We start from the raw sequence: 26,587 nt of genomic DNA, 5'->3' as shown, positions 1-26,587 counted from the left end.
ACCTGTGGGCACTCCTTCCTCTCGTGTAAGGCCACGTGAAGCCACGGACTTTGGCCACACCCACTAAGACGCCCATTTTTGGAAACTGGAGCAGTGAGCCCGACCCCTCTCCCTCCTCCTCCTCCTCCTCCTCTTCCTTGCACCGCCCCCTCTTCTGCCTCGAACTACAGTTCCCAGGCTGCCCTGCGCACACGCACATTCTCAGGTATTCAAGATGGCTGACACAGCTGCAACTGCCGGAGCCAGTGGTTCGGGAGCGGTAAGGATCAGAGGCGTGGGGATCAGGGGCATGAGATCTTAGTCCCTGGCCTCGGCAAAACGACGCAGCGCCAAGACTGGGGGATGGGGATCTCTGGAGTCCGTTCTCGCACTGAGCGATCCTGGCCTGTGCAAACGCCTCACCTTCTGGCGTACCCCTCCCCCCCCCACCTCTAGCCCTTGGCGACTGGAGTCTTCAATTGGCTAGTTCCCAGTAGGAGGCGGGGATTCCTGAGAAAGCGCCTAATTGGCTCAAGCTGCCCTTTCTTCTCTCTTTATTGGCCCGATTTGGGGCCAATCGAAAAGCCAGCTGGTGGGGGATTTAAAAGGACATTTCAGCGTGGTTCTTGTTATAAAAAGCCTTTTGCTACTTTGGTGACTCATGCTACTTGTCCTTATGATAGCTGAGAAATGCTTCTGTTATTCAGTTTCGACTGGCTCTTAGTGACCTTCTTCGGGGGTTTTCTTGGCGGAGATGCTGGAATGGTTTGGCCATTTCCTTCTCCGGCTCATTTTGCAGATGAGAAAACTGAGGCAAACAGGGTGAAAATTGAAATGACTTGCCCAGGGTCACACAGCTAGGAAATGTCTGAGGGCTGGTTTGGACTCATGTTTTCCTGACTGCAGCCCCACCTCTTTTCATAATATCAGAGACTTTTAGCGGTTGGAGGGAACGTAGAGGCAATGAAATCCAACCCTCTCCTTTTATAAGTGTTTTTCATGGTACTTGAAGTGGGGGCCTCCGAGACTGAGGAAGATTTGTTATTCTGGTATGTACTTTGAGGGAAGGAATCATTAGGCTCCAGGGTTCAGCACCTCTTGAACACTGAATACTTAAGCAAGTTAGCCAGAAGCACAAGTCTATACAGCAGAGTTGCTGTCATGGATGGTCAATTTTATATTCTTAAAAGTGTGTGATTTCACCTTTAATATGTGAACTAAAACCATGCTGTTTTTTCGCTTGGTTGTTGATTCATATAGAGATCAGGAAGCAAGCAGGCCACCACTCCTGCAGACAACTACTACCTGGCACGGAGGCGGACCTTGCAGGTAGTTGTGAGCTCCTTGCTGACAGAGGCTGGGTTTGAGAGTGCTGAGAAAGCATCGGTGGAAACATTAACTGAGATGTTACAAAGCTGTGAGTATGGAGGAATACTAGCTGCTTTTTGCTAAGTCAGTCCATTAATTTTTTTTCAAAAGTTATTTACCTACTTCCATGAAACTTCCTTGTGGAAGAGGTTGCCTTGGATTCTCAGTGGCTATGCTAATGGATTATAAACTCTGGCAGTTCTCAGAGTTTTCAGATATGAGCTAAGCAATGCACTTTGGTCCAATTTGGATATATTGAGCAAAAGCTTGGTCGACAGATAATTTATTTTTCTTGAACACAGCAGTTTATGAAGCAGCTAAGGCTTAGCGAATGAATAAACATACACCTTTATTAAACATTTGCTATATATGCCAAGCACTCTGTTTAAGCACCAGGGATACAAATACAAGTAAGTAAGGCAGTCCCTCAAGAACTTAACATTCTTTAATAAAAGGAGCTAAATAGGTTCATTCTATATATAAGAGGGTGGTGGGCAGTTAAGGGAGTTTTGGTCTGGGGGATTACTAGGAAGGTGAGTTGATCCCTAGGGCAGTCAGTCAACATGCCCTTTCCAAAAGCTGTGATATTATTGATTACTGTTCCCAGATCAAGAAGTGGAAGAAGAGGATGGTGGAGGGAGGGAGAGTATTTGTGCATTGGCAGGATAGTTGGCAAGGTGGCCTGTGTGGATGGCTGGATGGAATGTAAAGCATAGCCTAGCTTGGTCTGGTCTGGGGCTGTGCAAATATAGTAGAGAAAGTATATCAGTAAGGTAATAATCACAATGGAGATGATAATTGTAATAATGCCTATATAATTCTTTGTCACAAAATATAAGAGACTCTCCATATAGAAGGTAAAAGAAGTAAACCATTTATTCAGACACCAGAGAACCAGATCCCCAAACCAGTAAGTCCACTTTATGATAACAGCAAAGAACCTGAAACGCATCTTCACAGCTAGGAGCCAAGCCATCGCATAACCTTCCCGGCCCCCTGCTGGGGCCTTGCCACCAAAATTCACTCACAGCACAGGTCTGCTCTGTCTCTCAGCTCGAACAGCACTGAGCATTTCCTGTGGCACACTTCCAGTTCCAGTCTTTAGCAAGCTCCTCCCATCACATGTGACCTAGGCTTCCTTCGATGGAGGTCACATGACCTATTAATGGGTGGGAAAGATCTTCAAATCTAAATTACCATTACAGAAGGCAAGCTTGCCCTCACTCAAGACATTTCAGTCTCTGAATAGAAATTCCAAAGCTAGGTAGATTAATTTCCCAAGAACTGGGGTCATGGATTCTGGAGTATAGAGGTTGCTGGTTTTGGTAGGGAGAAATGGGGTGACAAGACCAATCAGATTAAGCATTTTCTAAATGCCAGGTGCAATGCTAAGTGCTGCATATACAGAAGAGGCAAAAGACAATCCCTGCCCTCAAGGAACTTATGCTCTAAGGGGGGAGACAACATACAAATATGTACAACAAGCTATATACAGGATAAATAGGAAATAATTACATGAATAGAAATAGGAACAGGATAAATAGGAAATAAAAGAGGGAAGTGCTAGGGTTTAGAGGGGTTGGGAAAGGCTTCTGTAAATGTGAGGTTTTAGTTGAAGCCAAGGAATCTAGCTGGTAGAGTTGAAGAGGAAGAACATTCCAGGCATGGGGAACAGTCTGAGAAAATGCCCAGAGCAAAGAGATGAGTGTCTTGTTTGAGGAACAGCCAGGACACCAGTGTCATTAGACTGAAGATTACATATTGGGGAGTAAGATGTGAGAATACTTGAAAGGTTAGAGGTGGGGGACAGGTTTTGAAGGGTTTTGAACGCTAATAAGATTTTGTATTTGATCCTGAAGGTGAAAGGGAGCCAGTTGAGTTTATTGACATGGTCACATCTGCACTTTAGGAAAATCATTTTGGCAGTTGAGTGGAGGATAGATTAGAGTGAGGAGAGACTTGTGGGTTGAGTCTCACTGTCAGGCTGTTTCACTAGTCCAGGTGTGAAGTCATGAGGGCCTTCACCAGGGTGGTGGCAGGGTCAGAGAGGAGATGTTGTGAAGATGAAATTGACATTGACAGGTCGGATATGGGAGGTGAGAGATAGTGAGGAGCAGAGTATGACAAGTTTGCAAGGGGTGAGGATAATGAGTTTAGTGTTGGCCATTTTGAGTTTCAGATGTCTACCGGATATCCAGTTCAAGATGTCTGAAAGGCAGTTGGAGATGCAAAACTAGAGGTCAGTTGAGGTTAGGGCAGGATAGATAGACTTGAAAGATGATAATTAAATCTTAGAGAGTCACCCCGGGTGAAGTTGTTCATCCTTCATTCTGGAAGAGGACCATGAGCTTGATTTGCATGTGAATTGGATAGGAGTGAGGTAGAGTTGAACAAAGACTTCGCTCTCTCCAGAGTCATTGAAGCCCAGTGGCCAAAAAGAGGGCCCAGGTTAAAGCCCTGTGAGACATCTACAGGTAATGGACCCATCAAAGGAGACTGAGAAGATAGGTAGGAGGAGAACCAGAAAAGAACGGTGTTCCGAAAACCTCAAGAAAAGAGAGTATCGAGGAGGAGATGATGATCCACAATGTCAGGCTGCAGAGAGATCATGAAGAATGAGGATTAAGAAAAGGCCATTGGATTTGGCAGGAGGCCATTGGTGACTTGGGAGAGAGCGGTTTTGGTGGAATGGTGAGGTAGGAAGCTGGATTGTAGGGAGTTAAGAAAAGATGGAAAGGAGAGGAAGTGGAGGCAAGATAGATTGCTAGGTAGGTTGAGTGGGTGGGGTATAAAGCAAGCCTAGTGATGTTGAGTTGTGATCTGTACTGGTGGGAGATTTACTGATAATTACTGAGTCACGTGCTTAGTACTCTATTGTTTGCTTTGAAGGGTTATCAGAGGAGAGTAAGTACCTGTGAATTTGTTGTTTTGTTAGGGAGACAAAACTAGATTACTTGAAACAATTTAGATAATTGTATATTACATAACTAAGTACTAAGTTGCATGACACATTTAACAAAGAAAAAGTCTTGAGAATTAAGAAGCTAATTGTGGTTTCATTTAGCTAATTCTGTAACTACAGCATCTTTCAGTGTTAATCTTAGCAGGGCACTAAGAGCTTCCCTAGTTAACTGAATAAAGCAATCCTAGATAAGAATTCAAATTGTAAACCTTTACAGGTCTTGAAACTCATTGTAGGATTTAAAAATCGTGACCATTAGGACATTTTCTTAAGTTTGTTTCCTTCAGTGACTATAGTCACAGATTGTGTAACAACAATGCTGCTAGCTGCTGCTGCTGCTGCTGCTGCTGCTGCTGCTGCTGCTGCTGCTGCTGCTGCTGCTGCTGCTGCTGCTGCTGCTGCTGCTGCTGCTGCTGCTGCTGCTGCTGCGGTGTAAGACCCAGCAAGACCAGCAACGAGAGCTGCCACCACAGGTTCTTTGATGGGCTTTTCTAAGGAAAGCAGCTTTAAGGGGTTTACAATCTCACTTTAATTAAACATACATATATCATTCACTTAGTTCAGGAGGAAAAGCCAGCACCCTGAACTTCAGAACAAATACAAATAGAAATTACAAATATAAAAAGACCAAATCACAATACATAGTTACTAAGGAAGCATCAACATCTGGGTTTCTTCAAAGCTGGAGGACTCCAGCTGCTATCCAGAGTCTCCAAACCAACACTCTTCCAGTGAGTGAGAGCCCTAAAGGCAAAATGCCAACCTCTGAGTTTATAGACCCTATTCAGGGTCAGAGGGCATCACAAACATGCCACTCAAACCCATGTAAACTAGGCTTTCCCTTGAGGTAAGCAGGTCATCAAAGATTCCTGACTTAATCAAAGACACAAAGGCCAACTCATAAAGGGCACTTGATTACATAAGTACTCCAAAAGAGAAAACAGTGAAAAAGTCCCACCTCGATTAACCTTACAAATTGACAGAATCATATCATCATCATCTTTTTTTTTTAGCATTTTTTTTCATTTATTTAATATATTTAGTTTTCAGCATTGATTTTTGCAAGAGTTTGAATTACAAATTTTCTCCCCATTTCTACCCTCCCACCCACTCCAAGATGTTCTATATTCTGATTGCCCTGTTCCCCAGTCATCCCTCCCTTCTGTCACCCCACTCCCCTCAAATCCCCTTTTCCCTTCCTTTCTTGTAGGGCAGGATAAATTTCTACACCCCATTGCTTGTGTACCTTATTTCCTAGTTGCATGCAAAAACTTTTTTTTTGTTTGTTTTTGAACATCTGTCTTTAAAACTTTGAGTTCCAAATTCTCTACCTTCTTCCCTCCCCACCCACCCTCCCTAAGAAGGGAAGCAATTCAGCATAGGCCACATATGTATCATTATGTAAAACCCTTCCACAATATTCATGTTGTGAAAGACTAACTATATATTGCTCCTTCCTAACCTATCCCCCTTTATTGAATTTTCTCCCTTGACCCTGTCCCCTTTTGAAAGTGTTTGTTTTTGATTACCTCTACCCCCATCTGCCCTCCCTTCTATCGTCCCCCCTTTTTTATCTTCTTCTTCCTTCTTTCCTGTGGGGTAAGATACCCAAATGAGTGTGTATGGTATTCCCTCCTCAGGTCAAATCTAATGAGAGCAAGATTCACTCATTCCCCCCTCACCTGCCCTCTCCCCTCCTCCCACAGAACTGCTTTTTCTTGCCACTTTTATGAGAGAGAATTTACCCCATTCTATCTCTCCCTTTCTCAGTATATTCCTCTCTCATCCCTTAATTTGATTTTATTTTTTTAGATATCATCCCTTCATCTTCAACTCACCCTGTGCCCTCTGTGTGTATATATATATATACACACACACACATATGTATACATATATATACACATACACACAATACACATACGTATATACATGCATACACACACGTATATATATACATACCCATATATATATACACACACACATACATATATATACACATACATACACACATATGCATATTCCCTCCAGCTACCTTAATACTGAGGTCTCATGAATCATACACATCATCTTTCCAAGTAGGAATGTAAACAAAACAGTTCAACTTTAGTAAGTCCCTTGAGATTTCTCTTTCTTGTTTACCTTTTCATGTTTCTCTTCATTCTTGTGTTTGAAAGTCAAATTTTCTGTTTAGCTCTGGTCTTTTCACTGAGAAAGCTTGAAAGTCCTCTATTTTGTTGAAAGTCCATGTTTTGCCTTGGAGCATGATACTCAGCTTTGCTGGGTAGGTGATTCTTGGTTTTGATCCTAGCTCCATTGACCTCCGGAATATCATATTCCAAGCCCTTGGATCCCTTAAGGTAGAAGCTGCTAGATCCTGTGTTATTCTGATTGTGTTTCCACAATACTCAAATTGTTTCTTTCTGGCTGCTTGCAGTATTTTCTCCTTGATCTGGGAGCTCTGGAATTTGGCGACAACATTCCTAGGAGTTTTCTTTTTGGGATCTTTTTTGAGGAGGCGATGGGTGGATTCTTTCAATTTCTATTTTACCCTCTGGCTCTAGAATATCAGGGCAGTCCTCCTTGATAATTTCTTGAAAGATGATATCGAGGCTCTTTTTTTGATCATGGCTTTCAAGTAGTCCAATAATTTTTAAATGATCTCTCCTGGATCTACTTTCCAGGTCAGTGGTTTTTCCAGTGAGATATTTCACATTGATTCTATTTTTTCATTCCTTTGGTTCTGTTTTATAATATCTTGATTTCTCATAAAGTCACTAGTTTCCACTTTCTCCAATCTAATTTTTAAGGTAGTATTTTCTTCAGTGGTCTTTTGGACCTCCTTTTCCATTTGGCTAATTCTGCCTTTCAAGGCATTCTTCTCCTCATTGGCTTTTTGGAGCTCTTTTGCCATTTGAGTTAGTCTATTTTTTAAGTTATTTTCTTCAGTATTTTTTTCAGTATTTTTTTGGTTCTCCTTTAGCAAGTCATTGACTTGTTTTTCATGTTTTTCTTGCATCATTCTCATTTCTCTTCCCAATTTTTCTTCTACTTCTCTAACTTGCTTTTCCAAATAGTTTTTGAGTTCTCCCATGGCCTGAGACCAGTTCATGTTTTTCTTGGAGGCTTTTGGTGTAGGCTCTTTGACTTTGTTGACTTCTTCTGGCTGTATGTTTTGGTCTTCTTTGTCACCGAAGAAAGATTCCAAAGTCCGAGACTGAATATGAGTGTGTTTTCACTGCCTGGCCGTGTTCCCAGCCAACTTACTTGATCCTTGAGGCTTTTGTGAGGGTATGACTGCTTGAAGAGTAGAGAGTACTTTGTTCCAAGCTTGAGGGGATGCACTGTTGTTTTCAGAGCTATTTCTATACAGCCAGCTCTGCCACACCAACACTCCTCCTTCCCCCCAAGAACCACCAACCCAGACCTGACAAAACTCTTAAGCAGGCTGTGCACTCCTGCTCTGATCCTCCACTTAATTCCTCCCACCAGGTGGGCCTGGGGCCTGGGCCCGGAAGCAGCTGCAGCTCTAGTTCTGTAGCTGCACCTCCCCCCCCCCCCCCCCCCCCCCCCCCCCCGCTGCCCCCGGGCGGTGGCCGAACTGCGAACTGTTTTCACTCTGTCCCCTGCAGCTTTTCCCACTGACCTTCTCTGTTGTCTTTGGTGTTTGTGGGTTGAGAAGTCTGGTAACTGCCACAGCTCACCGATTCAGGGCTCAGGTCTGGTCGCAGCCGTGGCCCACGCTGAGCTCTGCTCCCCTCCGCTCCCAGCTCCGTGCTCACCCAGCGACCATCCAGGTTGTGCTGGGCTGGAGCCCTGCCTCCCTCTGCTATTTTGTGGGTTCTGCAGTTCTAAAATTTGTTCAGAGCCATTTTCATAGGTTTTTGGAGGGATCTGGTAGGGAGCTCACGCAAGTCCCTGCTTTCCAGCCGCCATCTTGGCTCTGCCCCCTCCCCATATCATCTTCTAAGAGGGAACAAATAGTGGAAAGTGTGAAGTTGAAGAGGACTGTAATAGGGTTGCACTCTGGTAAAAGAACTGTCAGAACTGAGGTGTTGCTGAATCTTTGTAGACAACAAACAGGGATTTTGTTATGTATGAATGCCATGGTGGAAGGTGAAACTGTGGTGGTTGGTTACACTGAGGAGCTGTCCTGTGTGAGTGGGTTGTAGGGGCAGGACTAAAGTGTAGAATGACTGTCTTTACAAGTGTTTTTGCTTGTTTGTTTACTCCTATGTCATTCCACAGTTTGCCTGTCCAAATTCACCTTATGCCATCAGTTACAGCTGACATTCATATAGAGTTTACTCTGCGCCAGGCCCTGTGCTAAGAATTTTACAAATATTATCTCATCTGATCCTCACAACAACCTGGAAGGGAAGTGCTGTTATTATCCCTATTTTACAGATGAGAAAACTGAGTTGAGTGGCAGGGTCACACAGCTAATACATTTCTGAGGTTAGATTTGAACTCAGATCTTCCTGACAGCTGCTCTACTGACTGCACCACCAGCTTGCCACCATGTATTCTGTGCTGTAGCCAAACACTACCTAGTGTAGTGCTTGGCACATAGTAGGCAATTAATAAATACTATTTGACTGAACTTATCGTTCCCCTTCCCTCTTCCCCCACATGGCCCTAATTTTCCTGCGTTTGTGCCTTTACTCCCAAATCTGGACTCTCTTCATCCTCTTCTACAAATCTCTACCTTACCCATCTTTCAAAATCCAGCTCAAGTGCTATTTTTGTACAAGAAGCTGGCCTCAGTCTCCCCACTTAGAAATTACTTTCATCCTTTATGTACTGTTTTGTGCTTTTGTCATACACATGCAGTGTTCAGTTTTACGTTTTATTATTATTTGTGTAGGTGTCATCACCACTAGGAAATTGTAAACTCTTTGATAGAAGACACCATTACTCGTTTATCTCTGTGTTTTCTTAAGCCTGGCATGGTGAATTATATTTAGTCAGTATGTAATAAACATTTATTGAATTTCTAGCTAATAGAAAAGAACCAAGTAAGCAGGTGGTGACTTTTCAGCTCTTCTTGTGCCTCATTTCTGAGCTGTTTTATGGGGATTTCCCTCCTGCAATCACCCTGTGAAGGTTTGCCCACAAACTGAAATCCTGGATTCTCCAGAGTATCAAAGTATGTCTTGTACTCTGCTGTTTGCTTTAGGGATTTCAAGAGAAGGAGGCCCAGTCCTGGACGTCACAGAGCTTATGGTTTTGTTGGATAGACAAGGACTTGAACAGATGATCATTTAGATAATGATATAGGGCTATGTGTTATCATTTTTTCAGATAAAAAGACTGAGGGGAAATGATTCCCTTAGGGTCAGTCTGGGGCAGATCTTCACCACACCCTTGCGTCCACGCTATTCTGTTGTCTGAGCTTTGCGGAATCACTGGAAGCTCGTTGCATCTCTTTTGTAAACACTCAGCAAGAATGGTCAACAGAACGGCGTTGTTCTTGGTTTCTGTTGTAACTTTAAAGGGACACTTTCACAGTGTCCAGAGCCCTGGATGTCTTGCCAATGAAGGAGGAGGATGTCCTCACATTTCTTTGCTGCAGGAACCCATTTGGGTGGCACCAATTTGGACTTCCAGATGGAACAGTATATCTACAAAAGAAAGAGTGATGGTGGCATCTACATCATTAACTTGAAGAGAACTTGGGAAAAGCTTCTGCTGGCAGCTTGTGCCATGGTTGCCATTGAAAACCCAGCCGATGTTAGTGTCATCTCATCCAGGAACACTAGCCAGCGAACCATTCTGAAATTTGCTGCTGCCACTGGCGCCATGCCTATTGCTGGACGTTTCACACCGCACACCTTCACTAACCAGATCCAGGCAGCTTTCAGGGAGCCTCGCCTCTTGGTTGGTAACTGATCTTCAGGCAGATCACCAGCTTCTGACTGAAGCATCGTACATCAACCTCCCAACCATTTGTACTGTGCAACACAGACTCTCCACTTCGCTATGTAGATATTGCCATTCCATGTAACAACAAGGGGGCCCACTCAGTGGGTCTGATGTGGTGGATGCTGGCCTGTGAAATCCTGCGTATGCATGGTACCGTCTCTTGTGAACACCTGTGGGAGGTTATGCCTGATCTTTACTTCTACAGGGATCCAGAGGAGATTGAAAAGGAAGAACAGGCCGCAGCTGAGAAGGCAGTGACAAAGGAAGAGTTTCAGGGTGAATGGACTGCACCTGCCCCAGAATTCTCTGCTACTCAACTGGAAGTAGCAGATTGGTCTGAGGGAGTACAGGTGCTATCTGTGCCCATTCAGCAGTTCCCCACCGAAGATTGGAGTGCTCAGCTGGCTACTGAGGACTGGTCTACAGCTCCTACTACTCAGGCCACTGAGTGGGTAGGAACTACCATAGAGTGGTCTAAAGTTTTGCCCCAGTTGCTCTAATAGTGTTGGAAAAATGCTGTTGGAAAATAAACATTGGTTTCTTACAAAAAAAAAAAAAAAAGAATGGTCAACAGAAGCCTGGCATCAGGCAGAGGAGACTGAATATATACCTAGATTTGCTTGTTTGTTTTCCTAGACCTTTCAGAAATCGGGAGGAGCGCTAAATCCTATTGTGAGCATACGGCCAGGACGCAGCCAACACTCTCAGACATCGTGGTCACACTTGTTGAGATGGGTGAGTTTCACCTTTCATTGTATACGTGGTGACTTAATATGGTAGGATTGGCGAGTGAGGAAAGAGTTAATTATTTTGGGACTCTGGAGGTGAGGAAAGTGTCTTCTAGATCTCCTTTAGTCCCTTGATGGTTCATAGTTCGGGGAGAGCATCCACTGCACTTTCCTTAGAGTCCCCTCTGGTATATAGAAACTGTGTCACCGTGGACAAGTCACGTAAATTCTCTGGGCCTCAGCTTTCCTGTCTGTAAAACAAGAGTACCTGAACTGCCTTTGTTTCGCAGGATTGCTATGAGAAAAGCACCTTGTATGTGTAGCTAGGTCCCAGTTGGGGCAGTGAAGTGGTGCATTGGATAGATGGCCGTGTCCTGGAGTCAGGAAGACTCATCTTCCTGAGTTTAAAACTGACCTCAGACACTTATTAGCCGTGTGACCACAGGCAAGTCACTTAGCCTTGTTCGCCCCCATTTCCTCATTTGTAAAATGGGCTGGAGGAGGAAATGGCAAACCACTCCACTATCTTTGCCAAGAAAACCCCAAATGGGCTCATGGAGAATCAGACACAACTGGGAAATGACTAAATGGTGATAGGTCCTAATTGGTGCAAATAACAAATACTGTGAAGTGGTCACATATATTCAAAGAATAATTATATGAAATATGGTCGTTGGTTCCAGCCCAGTGGAAAATATGCAGTGCCTATTAAAATAACGTGGACACTTCAAAGGACTCATTATTTGCACTAGTAATGTGCGTGAATGTTATGATTGTCACGTTGCTTTGTAGCCAGCCAGATTTATCATGAACTGGCACCCCTGAATAACTTTAAGAGTGACCTTATCCCCCTATAGTGATGACTTCTACTTTTAATTTTAGAGTTTCTGCCAAGTAACAGCAATGTGGATGTGTTTCTAGGATAAGAAACTCCAGACAGATTCTTCTGCCTTCTTGATGATAATTTCTGGAGGTCAGTACAGTGACTTTGTTTTCCCTTCCTTCAGGTTTCAATGTGGAAACTCTCCCTGCATATGCCAAACGATCCCAGAGGATGGTCATCACAGCACGTAGGTGGCCTTGGATGTAGGCTGGGCTGGGTTCTGGTTACTTATTATGGGTTTTTTCTCCTTTTGAAGGCTGTCTAGAATGTAGGCAAACAGGTCATCGTGTGAAAGTGTCGTTATGGAAAGGGCAGACTGACTTGGTCTTTCCTAGGATCACTGGTTCTAGCCCTAGAAATGCAGTGAGAGCCACATAGAAGTGATAGATATCCTTCCTGCCCAGGGAGAAGAATACAGCAGCCTAGCCATCCAGAATGGTCGGCTTGGGCTGGCAGGAAGCAAGGGGAATTGATGGCATTTTATTTCATACTCTAGAAACATGCCACCATAATTTTAAATCCTTCATTCCTGGGGAAGCAGTGACACTTTATGTAAATGAGCCAGTGACCCTTTCTGGTATTAAAGACATACTGTTGGTGGCCTACTTTGTGTCCATTTTGCTTAGGGCCCCTAAAAGGAGAAAGGGCAGCAGCTTCTCCATCTTGCCTTTTTTTTTTTTAAAGTGTAACTGTGTCAAGCTGATAACACTCAAGGAGAATTGGGGTGGAGGTGGGGGGGTTGACTGTAAGAATAATGGTAGGCAGGGACCCCATATACCTCCAGCCACATAGTGTCTTTAAAATAAGTTTTAATAATTTATTGATACAAATTCTTTTTGATGTGAGACACTTCTTAACTCCCATACCCACCTACAAAGTACTTTCACTGAAAAAGTTAACCAGATTTTTAAAAAAATGTTTTTCGACTTAGTAGCACTTTTTTTTTCAGTTAAACATAAAGGTAGTTTTCAACATTCACTTTTATAAGATTTTGAGTTCCACATTTTTTTCTCCCTCCTTCCTTCCCTTCTCCCCTTCCCTTAGACAGTAAACAATCTGATATGGGCTATACACATACAATAATGTTAAACATATTTCCACATTAGTCACGTTGTGAAAGAAGAATCAGAACAAAAGGGAAAAACCATGAGAAAGAAAAAACAAAAGAAAAGAGAAAAGAGTGTGCTTTGATCTGCATTCAGACTCCGTAATGCTTTCTCTGGATGTGGATAGCACTTTCCATCATGAGTCTTTTGGAATTGTCTGAGAAGAGCTAAGTCTCTCAAAGTTGATCATTGAATAATGTTGCTGTTACTGTGTACAATGAGTTAACCAGATTTTTAAAACTCTCAAAGACTGTAAGTTGCAGAGAAGGTGCTGGCCTCCATTACATAGAGCAGGGGTTCTTAATGTTTTTGGTGTCATGGACTCCTTTGGCAGTCTGGTGAAGCATGTGGACCCCTTTTCAGAAGAATGCTTTTAAATGATTGAAGGAAATGCTCAATTTCAGGGAGATGTTAGTGAAAATAAGAATGTGATTTTGTTCACAACCACCCCCACCCCTCACACACACACCCCCTGAAATCTATCCAACAGGGTCTGTAGGTCCTAGGTAAAGATCCTCTGGCATAGAGGGAGTTTCCATATAAGGAGTTCCTTATACCACTGAAATTACAGGTCCAGTTCTTATCTAGTTTTTTTAAAGCCTATTTCACAAAATTTTAAAAGAAAAGAATGTCCAAAATAAATAATGAACGTAAGAATTTTAAAAATTAGCCTTTATCAGTTTTTCAGGTGACCAGAAGTTGCTTAGGAAATCCATTTCTGCAGTCCAACCATTTGTTTTAAGACCAAGAAGCATTGGTCAGTGGTTTTGTCCTAAGAATGAAGAACCTTGGGCAACTTGGACCCAAAGGAAGAAGTGGTCATTGAATGAATCTGTTTAACTGTCTTGCAGCTCCAGTCACCAATCAGCCTGTGACTCCCAAAGCCCTGACTGCTGGACAGAACAAGTCTCACCCACCTCATATCCCCAGCCATTTTCCTGAATTCCCTGATCCCCACACCTACATCAAAACACCGGTAAGTGAGATGGCCTTGACAGCCTCTTAAATAATAGGTCTGTTTCTGGTCACTCGTAACCCACAGCTTATAAACAGGTTATCTTTGAAAAATTGGTTTATAAGTCAGGTATTTGGAACTTGGAATGAATTTTCCCATAAAATAGTACTTTAAATCAGAGCTATCCAAAGTGCGGTCCAGGGATCTGCATGTGGCTTGCAGTGTGATTTTATGTGGCCCACCAGTGTTTACTACAGGCGTGGAAATTGACACAAATGCTTTAACTAAAGCATTTGTGTCAATTTCTGTGCCTGTGGTGGACACAATTGGGCCGCATGGGGGCGCATGGCCCATGTTTTGGACAGCTCTGCTTTAAATGATGATACAATTACAAATCTCCTCCACAAATGTCTATTGAAACCCTAATATAACTGAAAAGTGTATTAACAGGAGCCCTGACTCCTTTGACCTTTTTATTGTTGGGGAATGGGAGTCTGAGTGGATGGGGCAGGTAAATTGAGAGCCCATTGTACTTCACATTCTGACAGGGATAAATATTTGTGTGTGTGCGTGTGTTTTATTTATGTATACATAATTGGTATGTGTATATATCTGTATACATAAAAACAAAAAATACCAGGTCATGCCTCCACTGAGCCATAATCATTTGATGAACATCCTCTGTAAGTTTCTTCACTGTTGAAATTCACTTTTGTCCTAAATGGAGAATACACTTCTGTCCTAATTGGGAATTTTATTTTCCCTTAGAATATATCATAAGGATGATAGCCCCGCAAAGGATCTCTGGGCATTATTCACTACTCCTTTTTACATGATAGTGTTGGAATTAATATAAACCTGTGGTCTCCACAATGTTTTGATCAAGTATTTCTAGTAATGAAATATTTTTGAGCATGCATGCTCCCACTATGTGTATATTTGCTTATTTATAAATTATGTTTATGTAACGCCAGTGGAATGGGTGGTGCTTCAAAGGTGCTTGGTTCTATCAACTGCCTCCTTCCTTCTGGAAGGGAGTGGAATGGAATCTCCTTACAGCTTTACTTTATCTACACTATGGCCTCCTTCCTTTCTTTTTGGAGGATAGAGATTTAAGTGGTTACACTCTATTAAGAAGCTAGCTTACTTTTAACCTGGGGCAGTATAATGGCTTTCAGGTCTACAAGGTCACTTTCACTTCTCTTTCATGGAGTTTTTAATCAGACATAAATTTATTAATACAATCAGTAATTCAGAACTTCTAGTTACGAAAGTCACATCCTTATTTTCACTAACCTCTCCCTGAAATTGAGCATTTCCTTCAATCATTTAAAAGCATTCTTCTAAGAAGGGGTCCACATGCTTCACCAGACTGCCAAAGGAGTCCATGACACCAAAAACATTAAGAACCCCTGCTCTATGTAGTGGAGGCCAGCACCTTCTCTGCAACTTATAGTCTTTGAGAGTTTTAAAAATCTGGTTAACATGAAGATAATCCAGTGGATGACAGAGTCAGCATTTAAAAAAATCTTGACAGTTTAAAGCCTTGAGTTGAATCTAATTAAAGATGAAATTCAGTAGAGACTAATGTAAAGTCTTGCACTTAGGTACAAAAAAAAAATCAATTCCACAGAATATAAGATGAGGGGAAGTGTGGATAGACAGCAGTCCTGAGACATATCTAGGTGTTTTAGTGGACTATAAGTTCACTGAGTCTATGGTGTGATGTGATGACCCCCAAAACTGGTGCAATCTCAGGTTGCATTAGAAAGGATACAACATCCAGACGTAGGGAGGTGAACATCCCACTGCCCACTGTCTTTGTCAGATCTTACCTGGAGTATTGCGTTCATTCCTGGGCACCCAGGTTTAAGAAGGACATTGGTAATCTGGAGTGTGTCCACAGGAGGGCAGCTAGCATGGTGAAGGGCCTGAAGTCCATGACCTGTGAGTATCCGCTGAAGGAGCTGGGAAAGAGAAGCCTCAGGGGACGTGGTAGCTGTATTAGAAATGTTTGCAGAAATTAGACCAGTTCTGAAAAATGGATGCAAAGAGGCCAGTTAAAGCCTGGTATCAGGAAACACTCCCTAACATAACAGAGCTGGCCAGTAATGTGATGGGCTGCCTCAACAGGGGCTGGGATTCTCCTCCTTGGGGGTCTTCAAGCAGAGGTCTGTCATATCAGAAATTATTTTGTGTATCCTGTGGACTAGAAGGCTACTGAGGTCCTTTCCAACTCTCAGATTCTGTGATTCTGGTTCTGCTTACCACATATGACTAACACTGGTCCAAAACAGAGAGGGCAGGGCTCTTATTCACTGTCCACTACCCTGCTACACATAGTTTACCCTCAAAGGTGCCTAGCAGAGTCGCTAGGTGATCTGGGGGGCTTGGGATAGGTCTGTTGGGAAGTTGTTCCTTGCATACTGTTCATACCTACTGCTGTAGGTGCCTAGGTATTGATTTGTTTTTTACAGGTGCCCTGAAAGGCTTAAGCCTGGCTCAGAAGAGAGGAGGTTTGGGAGTTTGCATAGTGGGAACTATAAAAGGATAAGGATATACATAGCTGTTTTAGAGACAAACTCTCTTACTGCCTGTTACTGTGAGAGTTGTATTCGACCTAATCTTCTCACCCTAAATCCCCCTGTGGGGATCATGTCATGGCTTTTACTTTGTTGTTGTTTAAGTAACAGAAATCTGTTTGTTTTCTTCCCCCCCCCCCCCCATTTCCTTTTACTCTCTTGGGAAAGACAAAAAGAAATACAAAACCCTTGTAACAAGTAGGCGTAGTTAAGCAAAACAAATTCCTGTGCTGGCCATGTCTAAAATCTGTGTCTTATTCTGTACCCTGAGTACATCATCTCTTTGTCAGGAGGTGAGTATCATGTTTCATTATAGGTCCTCTAGAATCATGGTTGGTCACTGAATTGATAAGAGTTCTTAAGTTGTTTATAATGTTATTGTATAAAATATTCTGCCCACTTTACATCAGGTCATACAAATCTTCCTGGGTTTCTCCGAAACTGTCCCTTTCATCATTTCTTCTAGCACAGTAATATTCTATTGCATTCTTATATGATAATTTGCCCAGTCGATGGATACCCCTTTAATTTCTAGTTTTTTGCATGGCTCCCACTTTGGAGGCCAGTATGGACCAGTGTTCTTGTGTATTGTGAAAGGGATGGATATTTACCTTCAACTGCCCCTAGTAGCCCTGATTAATAGCAGCAAAATTTGTCTGAGGGTGGGGAGGGCAGGGCCTAGCAGAGCAGGATGAAATCTTTATGCTCTAACTTTCTTTTCTCTTCTTCCTTTAGACATACCGTGAGCTTGTGTCAGATTATCAGGTCCTTCGGGAAAAGGCTGCGTCACAGAGGCGTGATGTGGAACGGGCACTTACTCGTTTTATGGCCAAGACAGGCGAGACACAGAGCCTTTTCAAAGATGATGTCAGCACATTTCCATGTGAGAATCACTCCCCTGAATGGACCTGTGGTGTCTTGCCATCTGGGAATGGGACTGAGGATGTCATTTTTCTTCCCTCTAGATCTGAGCAGGAGGAAGTGAATAATCTTTTGCCTTTTTTTTGGCCTTTATTTTGCCAAAAATAATTTTTTTTTTAGTTTTATTTTTTGCCTCTGAGACCTCTGGACTTCTCTTCCCCAGATCTTCACATAACCCTCAGCAGAACTGAGGATGTTTTGTATATGGTTCACTTCTGGCAGGGGAAAGGGGAGGGGGCCAGAGAGGGCTGGGGTGATACCATTCCTGGACCTTGGTGATGATAAGGAGACCAGAGTTACTTAGAGGTTTCCTTATAATGGGTAGGGTGGGGGGTAGGGGGAGAGACAGACAGACTAAACAGTGAGTCAAGAACCTGGTTTTTCATTCTTTGTGAGTTTGAGCAAACTTCCCCTCTTTAGGCCTTAGTTTCCTAACGTGTAAAAACGAGGAGGTTGGAGTGGATGGTTTTAGAGGTCCCTTTGATCTCTGACATTTTATAATTTTATTTATGTTTATTCTAATAATAATTGCTGCCATTTTTATAGTGATTTAGTTTGCAAAGTACTTTACTTAACTCATTTGATCATCACAACAATCCTGGGAAGTAGGCGCTATTATTATCCACATTTTACAGATAAGGAAACTGAGGCAGGCAGAGGTTAAGTAACTTGCTCAGGGTCACACAGCTAGTAAGAGCAGGGTTTGAATCCGAAGCTTCCTTGATTCTATGTCCCATGTTCTATCCACTGTACCACCTTAAATGTATATATATTTTTTAAATTTTTTTCCCTCCAGTACCTCTCCATGCTTATTTGGTGCTGAAGGTACTCAAGTCCTGTGTTCTTGCAGCTTTCTTTACTCCAGGGTATCAGCAGAGCTAAGTGTCAGGCAATGGAGGGAAGTTTCTCCCTTCCAGACTCTGTAACTTTGGTTGTCAAGTTATACCCCCTACCCATCAGCACAGTGCTAGCATTTCCTAGTGAGCTTATGTGAAAAATAGCTAATTCATTCCTGTGCAAGGTTCTGTGCTAACATCAAAGACTACCCAAAATAACCTTTGGTCTCCCGGTCTCTCTAGTGATCGCTGCCCGGCCGTTTACCATTCCCTATCTGACAGCCCTTCTCCCGTCTGAATTGGAGATGCAGCAGATGGAGGAGACTGATTCTTCTGAGCAGGATGAACAGACAGACACAGAGAACCTGCCTCTCCACATCAGTGTGGTGCGTTGTCTTCACTGCCTGCTAGAGCTTACCCTTCCCCATTCTGCATCTTTCCACATATAGTCTGTAGCAACTCATGCTGTTGGCTAGTGATCTGAGGGACTTGTCTGAAGTGAGCATTACCCACCGAGGCCTCTGGTTTGATTTCACCTTCTCTGTGATTTTTCTTTTGATCATCTCTTCTCCCTATCATGCCCAGGCTGGAAGCACAGCAGCCCCTTGCAGGCCCATTCCCACTCCTGACCTACGCTGGCTCAGCCCTCCTTAGGCAGCCTGCCAGCTGCTCTCCCACAAAGGTTCATTATGGTGTCAGATTTAGTTTGGGCACCTAACTGGCCTTAGTCTAACCACAGCTCAGAACTCAGCCTTCTCTTGCCCGAAGGCAGGGATTGTAGGCAGGTATGTGCCACCAGGCCCACCCTGTGATGGGCTCTCCTCAACCATCACATGGGATAAAGAATCACTTCCAAAGACCTTGTTGGGTAGGCTGGCAGGGAAGTGTATGAGGGTATGTCATATTTGAAGTAAGAGTTGAAGGTCCCCTCCGGGAAGGGAGGCTTAGGAGAATTCCCTCAGGGATGAGAAGAGTGCTGGTGATACAACTAGTGAAATGATGCTAAGCTTTGATGCCTTTTAAGGCTTTATGGAATAGGAGATAGAACACTAGATATAGAATCAGAGAACCTGGGGCCAAATCTTGACTCTATTATATTACCTTGACCTTAGCCACATCATTTTTCTTCTGTGGGCCTCAGTTTCCTTATCTTTAAAATGTGAAAACCCCCAAGACTGGATGACCACCATATAAAATTTCCCCCTGCTTTTCCACATACTTAGGGCTGTGGAAATGATGCTGCTGGGGACATGGCACAGAACCACACCAGCGGCCTCACACGTTCCTCACAAAAACCTTTCTTATCTGACGCCACATTTCTTTTAGGTTCAGCGTAATTCCTTTCAGAGTTCTGAGCTGGGAACCAGTGGCTTAGAGCAAATGATTATCCTTAGCTTCCATATTTTAAATACAGTAAAGTCTCCTTATTTTGGATTACACTAACTTGGAATTTGTGATAATTGAGGGAGTAAGTGGCTGGGGCCTATTTTTGTATTGTCTGAGAACAAGTTTGCTTAGCAAATTAATTATGGGGCTAAAAAGATTGTAAGGAATGCTTAAGAGAAAAATTAAGACCCTGTGGTAGGCCACACAATTTTAACTTAGTTTTGTTTACTATATACACTCAAGAGTAACAACCTATTTCTTCAAAGCTAATTTATATTTCAGATTTGGGCATCTACCCTTTGCTCCACATAAATAGTCCACAGGAGTGACATTTTATTGTCTGTACTAAAAAAGTGCCAGTTTGCAAAGTTTTTCCAGCCACATCTACTCATAAGAAAAAAACAAGTCAGTGTCTTTACAGTTAAAGTTGGAATTTATGACTCGGGTGGCTCCTTGGCAGATTGCCTCTCTCCCTTCAGTTGTCGGCATTGTTCAGTTCTACTTTTCTCGGTTGGTCTAATACTTAATTTCCCTCATCTCTTCCCCTTGAGGCTTTCCTACCTACCTGCCTTGTCAGAGAGAAGACACTGTCCGTGGGAATAGATGGGATTGATAAGGAAAACAATGCTCTTACCTAATGGAAGAGATCAGAGAAGAAGTGGAATTTCCAGGAGAGGCACCTGAAAGAAGGGGAAAAAAAGGACATTGTCCTCCCATCACTCTACACCCTCCTCCTTTTTCTTTTCCTTGGCTTGCTGACACATAGTGACTGCACAGCAGCAGTGATCCCAACCTTGGCTCTGTGGAATCTCATAGTGTATCTAATTATCAGGTTCTTGGATTCTCTGTTGTGAAATCCTTACATTATTTGCAAATTGAAATCAAATATTAACTTAAAAATTTCAAAATAATTCTGTGGCTTTATCCCTGAGCACGCTCTCTCTCTCTCCTCCCTCCCCCTCACCACCACACATCTAGCTATATAGAAGGACCAAGATTCCTAAGCTGAATTGGGTCTGTTATGATCACTGAAGTAGGATCGGAACCTCAGGCTGGTGCCTTACAACTGGTTTCGGACCCCTCTGGATCCCCTGTGTCTTGCCACCCATTTTTCTAGTTGTGGCCTCCCCAGACAACTTTCCCAGGAGCTTTGCTTGGCCTAACCCAAGCTAACTTTGGTTGTGCAGTGTGTGGAGCTATTTGTTCCTCTTGCTTGACTTGGTTCTACATCCATCAACATCCTCTGTTCTTGGGTTTGTCTGTTTTGACAGCAGACTATCTGGGTTGCCAAGGGTAAATCTTTTGCCTTGAGGTAGAAGAGCAGGAAATTATAGCTAGCACCCTATCCCCTTGGATTTCATCTTCTGGGTGGTGTTTTGTGGTGTGTTCTTCAAAAAAAATTATTTTTTATTATAGCCATCAACAAGTACAATATACTGAAAACAAATAAAGAGTGCTGTTTATTTTTAAGTTTATTGAATTTAACAAGGTAGTAACAACATTGCCCTGTTGACTTGCCTTTCTTCTAAACGTTCTTTTTGTCCTCTGTGTATTTTTAGTGTTTTATTGATGGTCCTTTTTTTTCTTCTATATTTAAGTATCTCACCACCCACTTCACCAGCTCCCTGAACAGAAACTCTCCTTTGTTACAAATAAATATAGCCAAGCAAGATATAGACAAAATATTGTCTAGGTCTAAAAATTCTGTACCTTTAGTACATCGCCTTTCTGTCAAGAAGCTCATGGAGACGTGCTTCATCCTCAGTCTTCTGGAGCACTGCCTGCTCACGGTGTTGATTAGAGTTCTGAAGTCTTTCAAAAACTGTTTTCCTTTACATTGCTGTGGATTGTCTGAATTGTTTTTCCTGGTTCTGCTCATTTTACTCTGCATGAGTTCACATGATTCTTCTCACACGTCTCACTTCATACTAGTCTTTTATTGAGGTGCAATAATATTTGATTGCACTCATTTGCCATAATTTGTTCAGTCATTCCCACTTTATTTCCAGTCATTTGCCCTGACAGAAAGTGCTACTGTAAGTATTGTGGGGCCTTTCCCTCTGTCTTTGACCTCTCTGGGGCATATGTCTAGTAGTCGTATGGTCCGGTCAAAGTGAATTTTCGGATATAGTTCCAAGTTGTTTTCAAGAACGGTTGCACCAGTTCGTAGCCTTGTGAGTGACGTGACACTTGCGAATTGTTAGGGGGCACAGTTTTCTGTTGTAGCAAAGGACTTCTAAACAGGCCTACCCTGCAAGACCTCGGCCCATTTGGGGGTGAATTTTGAAGTCTGTAAAGGTTAGTGTTGAGATGCTGTAATACTGCAGGGGGAATAGGAGGCCATTGTTGGCAGTGCCCTACCACTCTCTGCTGCCACTTTCCACTCCCTGTTTTCTCCTACTCCTTTTCTTATTCCTCTACTCTTTTCTTTCCTCCTCCTTATATTGTAGCCCTGCTGGTTATGTCCATTGACATTGGTAAGTGTTGCTGGCGATAGCACTTTAGGGCTTGAGACCATTTGACCTTTGCAGCTATATAATCATTTAGGGCTTTTGATCATGTTTTGCAAAGGAAAATGGGAAATTGTACCAGTTCTACTCTAAATGACATCAGTGTTGGTCTAGGTGATGTTTGGTCATTTCACGGCTCTTGTGGCTCCAACAACATTCAGCAAATGTTCAATGCCTAGTATGTTCTAGGCGTTGAGGGAAGGGCAAAGATAAATAAGATTTGATTTCTTGCATTCTAACAGAGGCAAGAAAATGTTTACACAAATAACTAATAAAATTTAGCACATGCTATACGCATGAGTGGGTGCTGTGAGTTTTTAGGAAGAAAGATCATTCTGATTTGGGGGATTAGGGAAGTCTTCAAAGAGGAGGTAGCATTTGACTTGGGTGAGATTTCACCAGGAAAAAAAAGGGAGGAATTTCCCACCTTGAGCAGAAGCACAGGAAGTGTATCTGGAGGGTGGAGAGTACAGGTCAGCTAGAGCATAAAGTTGATGACAGGAATTAATGCGGCACAAACTTAGGCTGCTTAGAACCAGATTGTGAAGACCTTGAATGCCAGATAAGGAATTTGGACTTTATTAGGTGGGCAGTGGGGAGCCATGAAAGGTCTTTTGAGCAGTGGAGAAGCCGCCTTAAGAGTTTCGATTAATCTGGCAGAAATATGTAGGATGGATTTCATGTGTGAGAGACTGGACGTGGGCAGACTTTGTGGTTGCAGTAGTTAAGGTGAGATGTCATGAGCATTTGAACTGTGGTGGTAACAGAATAGTTAGGAGTGGATGGTTCCGAGGGGTATTTCAGTGATAAAATTGCATTGCCTGTGGAAGAAGAGAGAAGAGCTGATTCTGAGGTTATGAGGCTCTTTCCGTTCATCTTGTTGAATAGCCAAGATTATATTCCCTTTATCTTTAAATCTCTGTCTTCCTTAAGTATCCTGGATTTCCTGCAGCTCTTTCTACTTCCTGTCCTACAACTATCCATCTCTGTGAATTCAGTGCTACCTTGATTAGTTGTTCAAGCAGCCGTCCACCCCTAATCCCACTAACCAACAGTAGATTGAGACCTTTTTTCATCTAGGAGAGAAATAGTAGTATGGGAATGGCGGGGAAACAGGACTCTTCCTCTGACAACTGAATTTCTGATCACGTCATGAAAGTAATGGTAGCATTTCTTATTATGGGAATTTGATTTTCAGAGAATTTCTATTCTCAGCTTCTGGCTAGGATTGCTTTCCATTCTAATGGTGTTATTCTTTGTTTTACAGGATGAATCAGGTGCAGAGAAGGAGAATGCCTCTGTTCTACAGCAGAACGCTTCCTTGTCGGGGAGCCGGACTGGGGAGGAGAATCTTATCGATAACCCTTATCTCCGGCCTGTAAAGAAACCCAAGATCCGTAGGAAGAAGTGAATTAGAGGACAGTGAGGGCATTCCATTCCGAGTTTGTCTCTGCCATCTTTACAGCAGGGAAGAAATGAGTTAGTGACCATTAAGGTTAGACCTAGAAAGAGTCTCCCTGAGCTTAGCAGACATTTTCCTTGTTTCTTTCTTTCTGAACACCCACTCTCTCACCTTAAGTTACCTTAGAATAAAGCTGTCTCAACTTTTTGTGATGGGATGACATCATAGCTATGGGATTAACCTTTCTCTGGTAGAAATAATCTCTAGCACGCAGTTGGCCAGAGGTCTTCCATGGCCCTTTGGGCCACTCTTTTCAGATGAGAGAAAAAAAACCTGAATTGCAAAGGGATGCATTCACTCATTTCCATTCCCATTTAAAGATACCCAGGAAGGAGAGGGCTGCGCGGCCAAACTGGAATCTAATATTTTGCTGGGCATTTGACTTCAGAGAAATAAGTGTTTAATAATGATGTCTTACTTAGTTTGTACTGTAGGACACAGGGAGATTTAGTGATTTCATTTCCTGTCATAGTTTTTTATTCCAGTTGAAACTTCTAGGCAGTTGTATTCCAGATGACCTTTTTATTGGCTCACTAGCAATTCTGGTACTGGCCCCCAGGAAAGAGCCTCATTCTGTGGCCTGTGAAGCCCTGAGAACATGGCCAGGCCCAAGAAGCTCAGTGGGTTCTTGGTTGAATTACTTTTCTGCTTCAAGCCCAGCACACTCAGTGAGACTTTGCTTCTTTTTCCAGGACAGAAAGTGAAGCCTTGTTCCCTTGCCATGTGATCTGTGCCCCCTGAACTGGAGATAAATACTTAACATTTATTGAACTTTTGAGGAAGCTGTGACTAGAATATCCCAGGCTCTTCCTTTTCTGTTGACCAGAAAACAGATTTTTTTTTTTTTTGCAGGGGGGAAATGCAAGGTAATTGGGGTTAAGTGACTTGCCCAAGGTCACACAGCTAGTAAATGTGTCAAGTGTCTGAGGCTGGATTTGAACTCAGGTACTCCTGACTCCAGGGCTGGTGCTCTACTCACTATGCCACCTAGCTGCCCCGAGAAAACAGATTCTTAAAGAAAATTCTATAAAAGTGAAACAGTAAGGCATATAGACATATAACAACATAGATGATAATTGTCAAAATGCCGATGTAGTTCTGTATCGCAAAGTATGAGAGACTCTCCATAAAGAAGGTAACAAGTATAACATTTATTCAGACACCAGAAAATCATATCCCATAACCAAATGTTCCAGCTCCCACAGCCAGTCAGCCCATTTTTATCATAACAGCAAGGAACTTAAAACACCATATCACAGCCTGGCGCCTCACCGTCCCAAAACCTCTCTGATGCTCTGCTGGGGTCTTCCCAAATAAAAACTCAGTACAGCTAAGTCAGCCTGTTCAGTTCTAACAATCACGAGGGTGGCCATTAGCAGTCATAACAGCTCTCTTTCAGCATTTCCCTGTGGCATAAATTTCTTTTACTGTCAGGAAGCTCTTCCCACCACACGTGACTTAGGCTTCCTGTGATGTAAGCAGGTTACATGACCTAGTAATGGGTGGGAAGGATCTTCAAATCTAATTGCTACTACAATAAGCTACTATATATTTATTCTTGGCTAAGCACTAATGCAGAGTGATGTTTTTAAAAAATGCCAAATGAAAACTACTGGAGGGTCACAAATATTTTAAATGAAAGAGAAATAAGGAATCTCCTGTGAGGTATGTTGCCAGAGTCTTGAAATCCTTCTGGAGAGACAGTCGGGTTACATAATAACTTTATTTTCTCCTTAACCACCCCAGCCCTGCCTTTTTACTTCTTTTCCCCAATAAGTAAAACTCTTTGGCCTGATAGTGCTATCCATGAACTTCTAACCAGCTGTTTTGATGGAGAGATTCCTTCTTAAGGGAATAGAGCTGTTTGTTTGGAATCGAAGAGAAATCTGCCAAGCAGAGTGTCTAAGGAGAGAAAACCACATTCTGACCCTAGCTTTCTAGGCCTGTCTATAGTTAGCTAATGTTGTAATACCTCTTTCACTGAGAACACTTGAAAACTATTTTCCCAGGCCAGTAGGCCTTGGCTTTGGGTTGTTTTCAGCCCTTCAAGATATGTAGTGTGGTGAGCATAGGGGAAGTTCACATTTCAGAGGTGAGCACTGTAGAAGGTGGTAGGACAGAAGCATTTACAGCCCTTTTTTGTAGCTAGCAACTGCCATGAGCACTGTGGGGTGGTAACTGTGTTGTGTGTGCAGTCTTACTACTGTGCTTGCACATCACGAATGCCAAAAAGCATTTACCAGCACCTACTTGGAGGAGGTATGTGTTAAATGGAGCTTCTTGTTACTTCAGCCAAGAAACCTGAGCTATTGTTGAAATAAATACCGTGTTCTGAACTTTTCTGAGCAAAACAGGCACATGTGGATCTGACAGAAGGCTTGTTCATGTATCATGTTGACCCTGACTCTTTGCTGTCATGTAAAAACTGTACATACACCCAGACACTTATTTACAAATTTCTATTTTTAATACTTTGGTTGAGGTTTTTTGAAGGATGTGTGGCCAAAACCGAATGAAAACTGTTACCTGTATGTGCATAATAAAAATCTGATGTAGATAGAATGGAATCACAGGGTGATAACTTTGACTTATTGTCAGGAATTATTATGTTAACCATATATGTTTGTGTGTTATGGCTTACAATCCCCTCTTCCACCACCCTCCTCTCTCTTCCCCCCGATGCTTTTTAATTAGTATTTTCCCTGTGTTAGTTAAAGTCATCCTCACGTGGGAATGATTCAGCCTTTTGGACAAATTCAGTAAGTTAATTCCTTTGCAGACTAGAGACTAAATTCTCTGGGTACCATAATAAATCGGTACCATGATTAATGTATTAAGTGATTGTTCAAAATTACACAGTGGTGGACTAGAATTCAGTTCTCCCAGGGTCTTAGGATGAGTCCATACAGTTTATTGAAAAAGTAATGGATAGGTTGTGGAATGGAAGCCAGTGCACTGTTCTGGCAGGAAGGGAATCCACCATGCTG

The 26,587-nt window shown here is 42.7% G+C and overlaps 1 protein-coding gene and 1 pseudogene across 1 annotated transcript; both read left to right on the top strand.

Moving 5' to 3' along the window:
• The first annotated feature begins 147 nt into the window (after window positions 1-147).
• TAF8 (TATA-box binding protein associated factor 8) lies at window positions 148-26,167 on the top strand. Its single transcript, XM_036766351.1, has 8 exons — window positions 148-259; window positions 1,240-1,396; window positions 10,868-10,966; window positions 11,967-12,029; window positions 13,800-13,924; window positions 17,221-17,368; window positions 18,486-18,628; window positions 23,406-26,167. Exons 1-8 carry the CDS (start codon window positions 215-217, stop codon window positions 23,547-23,549), a joined length of 924 nt encoding a protein of 307 aa, XP_036622246.1. The 5' UTR covers window positions 148-214; the 3' UTR covers window positions 23,550-26,167.
• Window positions 8,413-10,731, top strand: LOC118856426 (annotated as a pseudogene).
• Window positions 26,168-26,587: the final 420 nt, after the last annotated feature.

This window comes from Trichosurus vulpecula, chromosome 7, assembly GCF_011100635.1.
Source record: "Trichosurus vulpecula isolate mTriVul1 chromosome 7, mTriVul1.pri, whole genome shotgun sequence".
NCBI lineage: Eukaryota > Metazoa > Chordata > Mammalia > Diprotodontia > Phalangeridae > Trichosurus > Trichosurus vulpecula.
The sequence above is the reverse complement of the archived record's forward strand: the minus strand, read 5'-3'. Positions and strand labels throughout refer to the sequence as shown.

What these genes read in the sequence shown, in the direction of transcription:
- TAF8 (XM_036766351.1), top strand. Translation starts at nt 215, where the DNA reads ATGGCTGACACAGCTGCAACTGCCGGAGCCAGTGGTTCGGGAGCG. An exon ending in AACTGAGATGTTACAAAGCT is followed by an intron (nt 1,397 to 10,867) that starts GTGAGTATGGAG and finishes TTGTTTTCCTAG; the next exon opens with ACCTTTCAGAAATCGGGAGG. An exon ending in TGATGTCAGCACATTTCCAT is followed by an intron (nt 17,369 to 18,485) that starts GTGAGAATCACT and finishes CGGTCTCTCTAG; the next exon opens with TGATCGCTGCCCGGCCGTTT.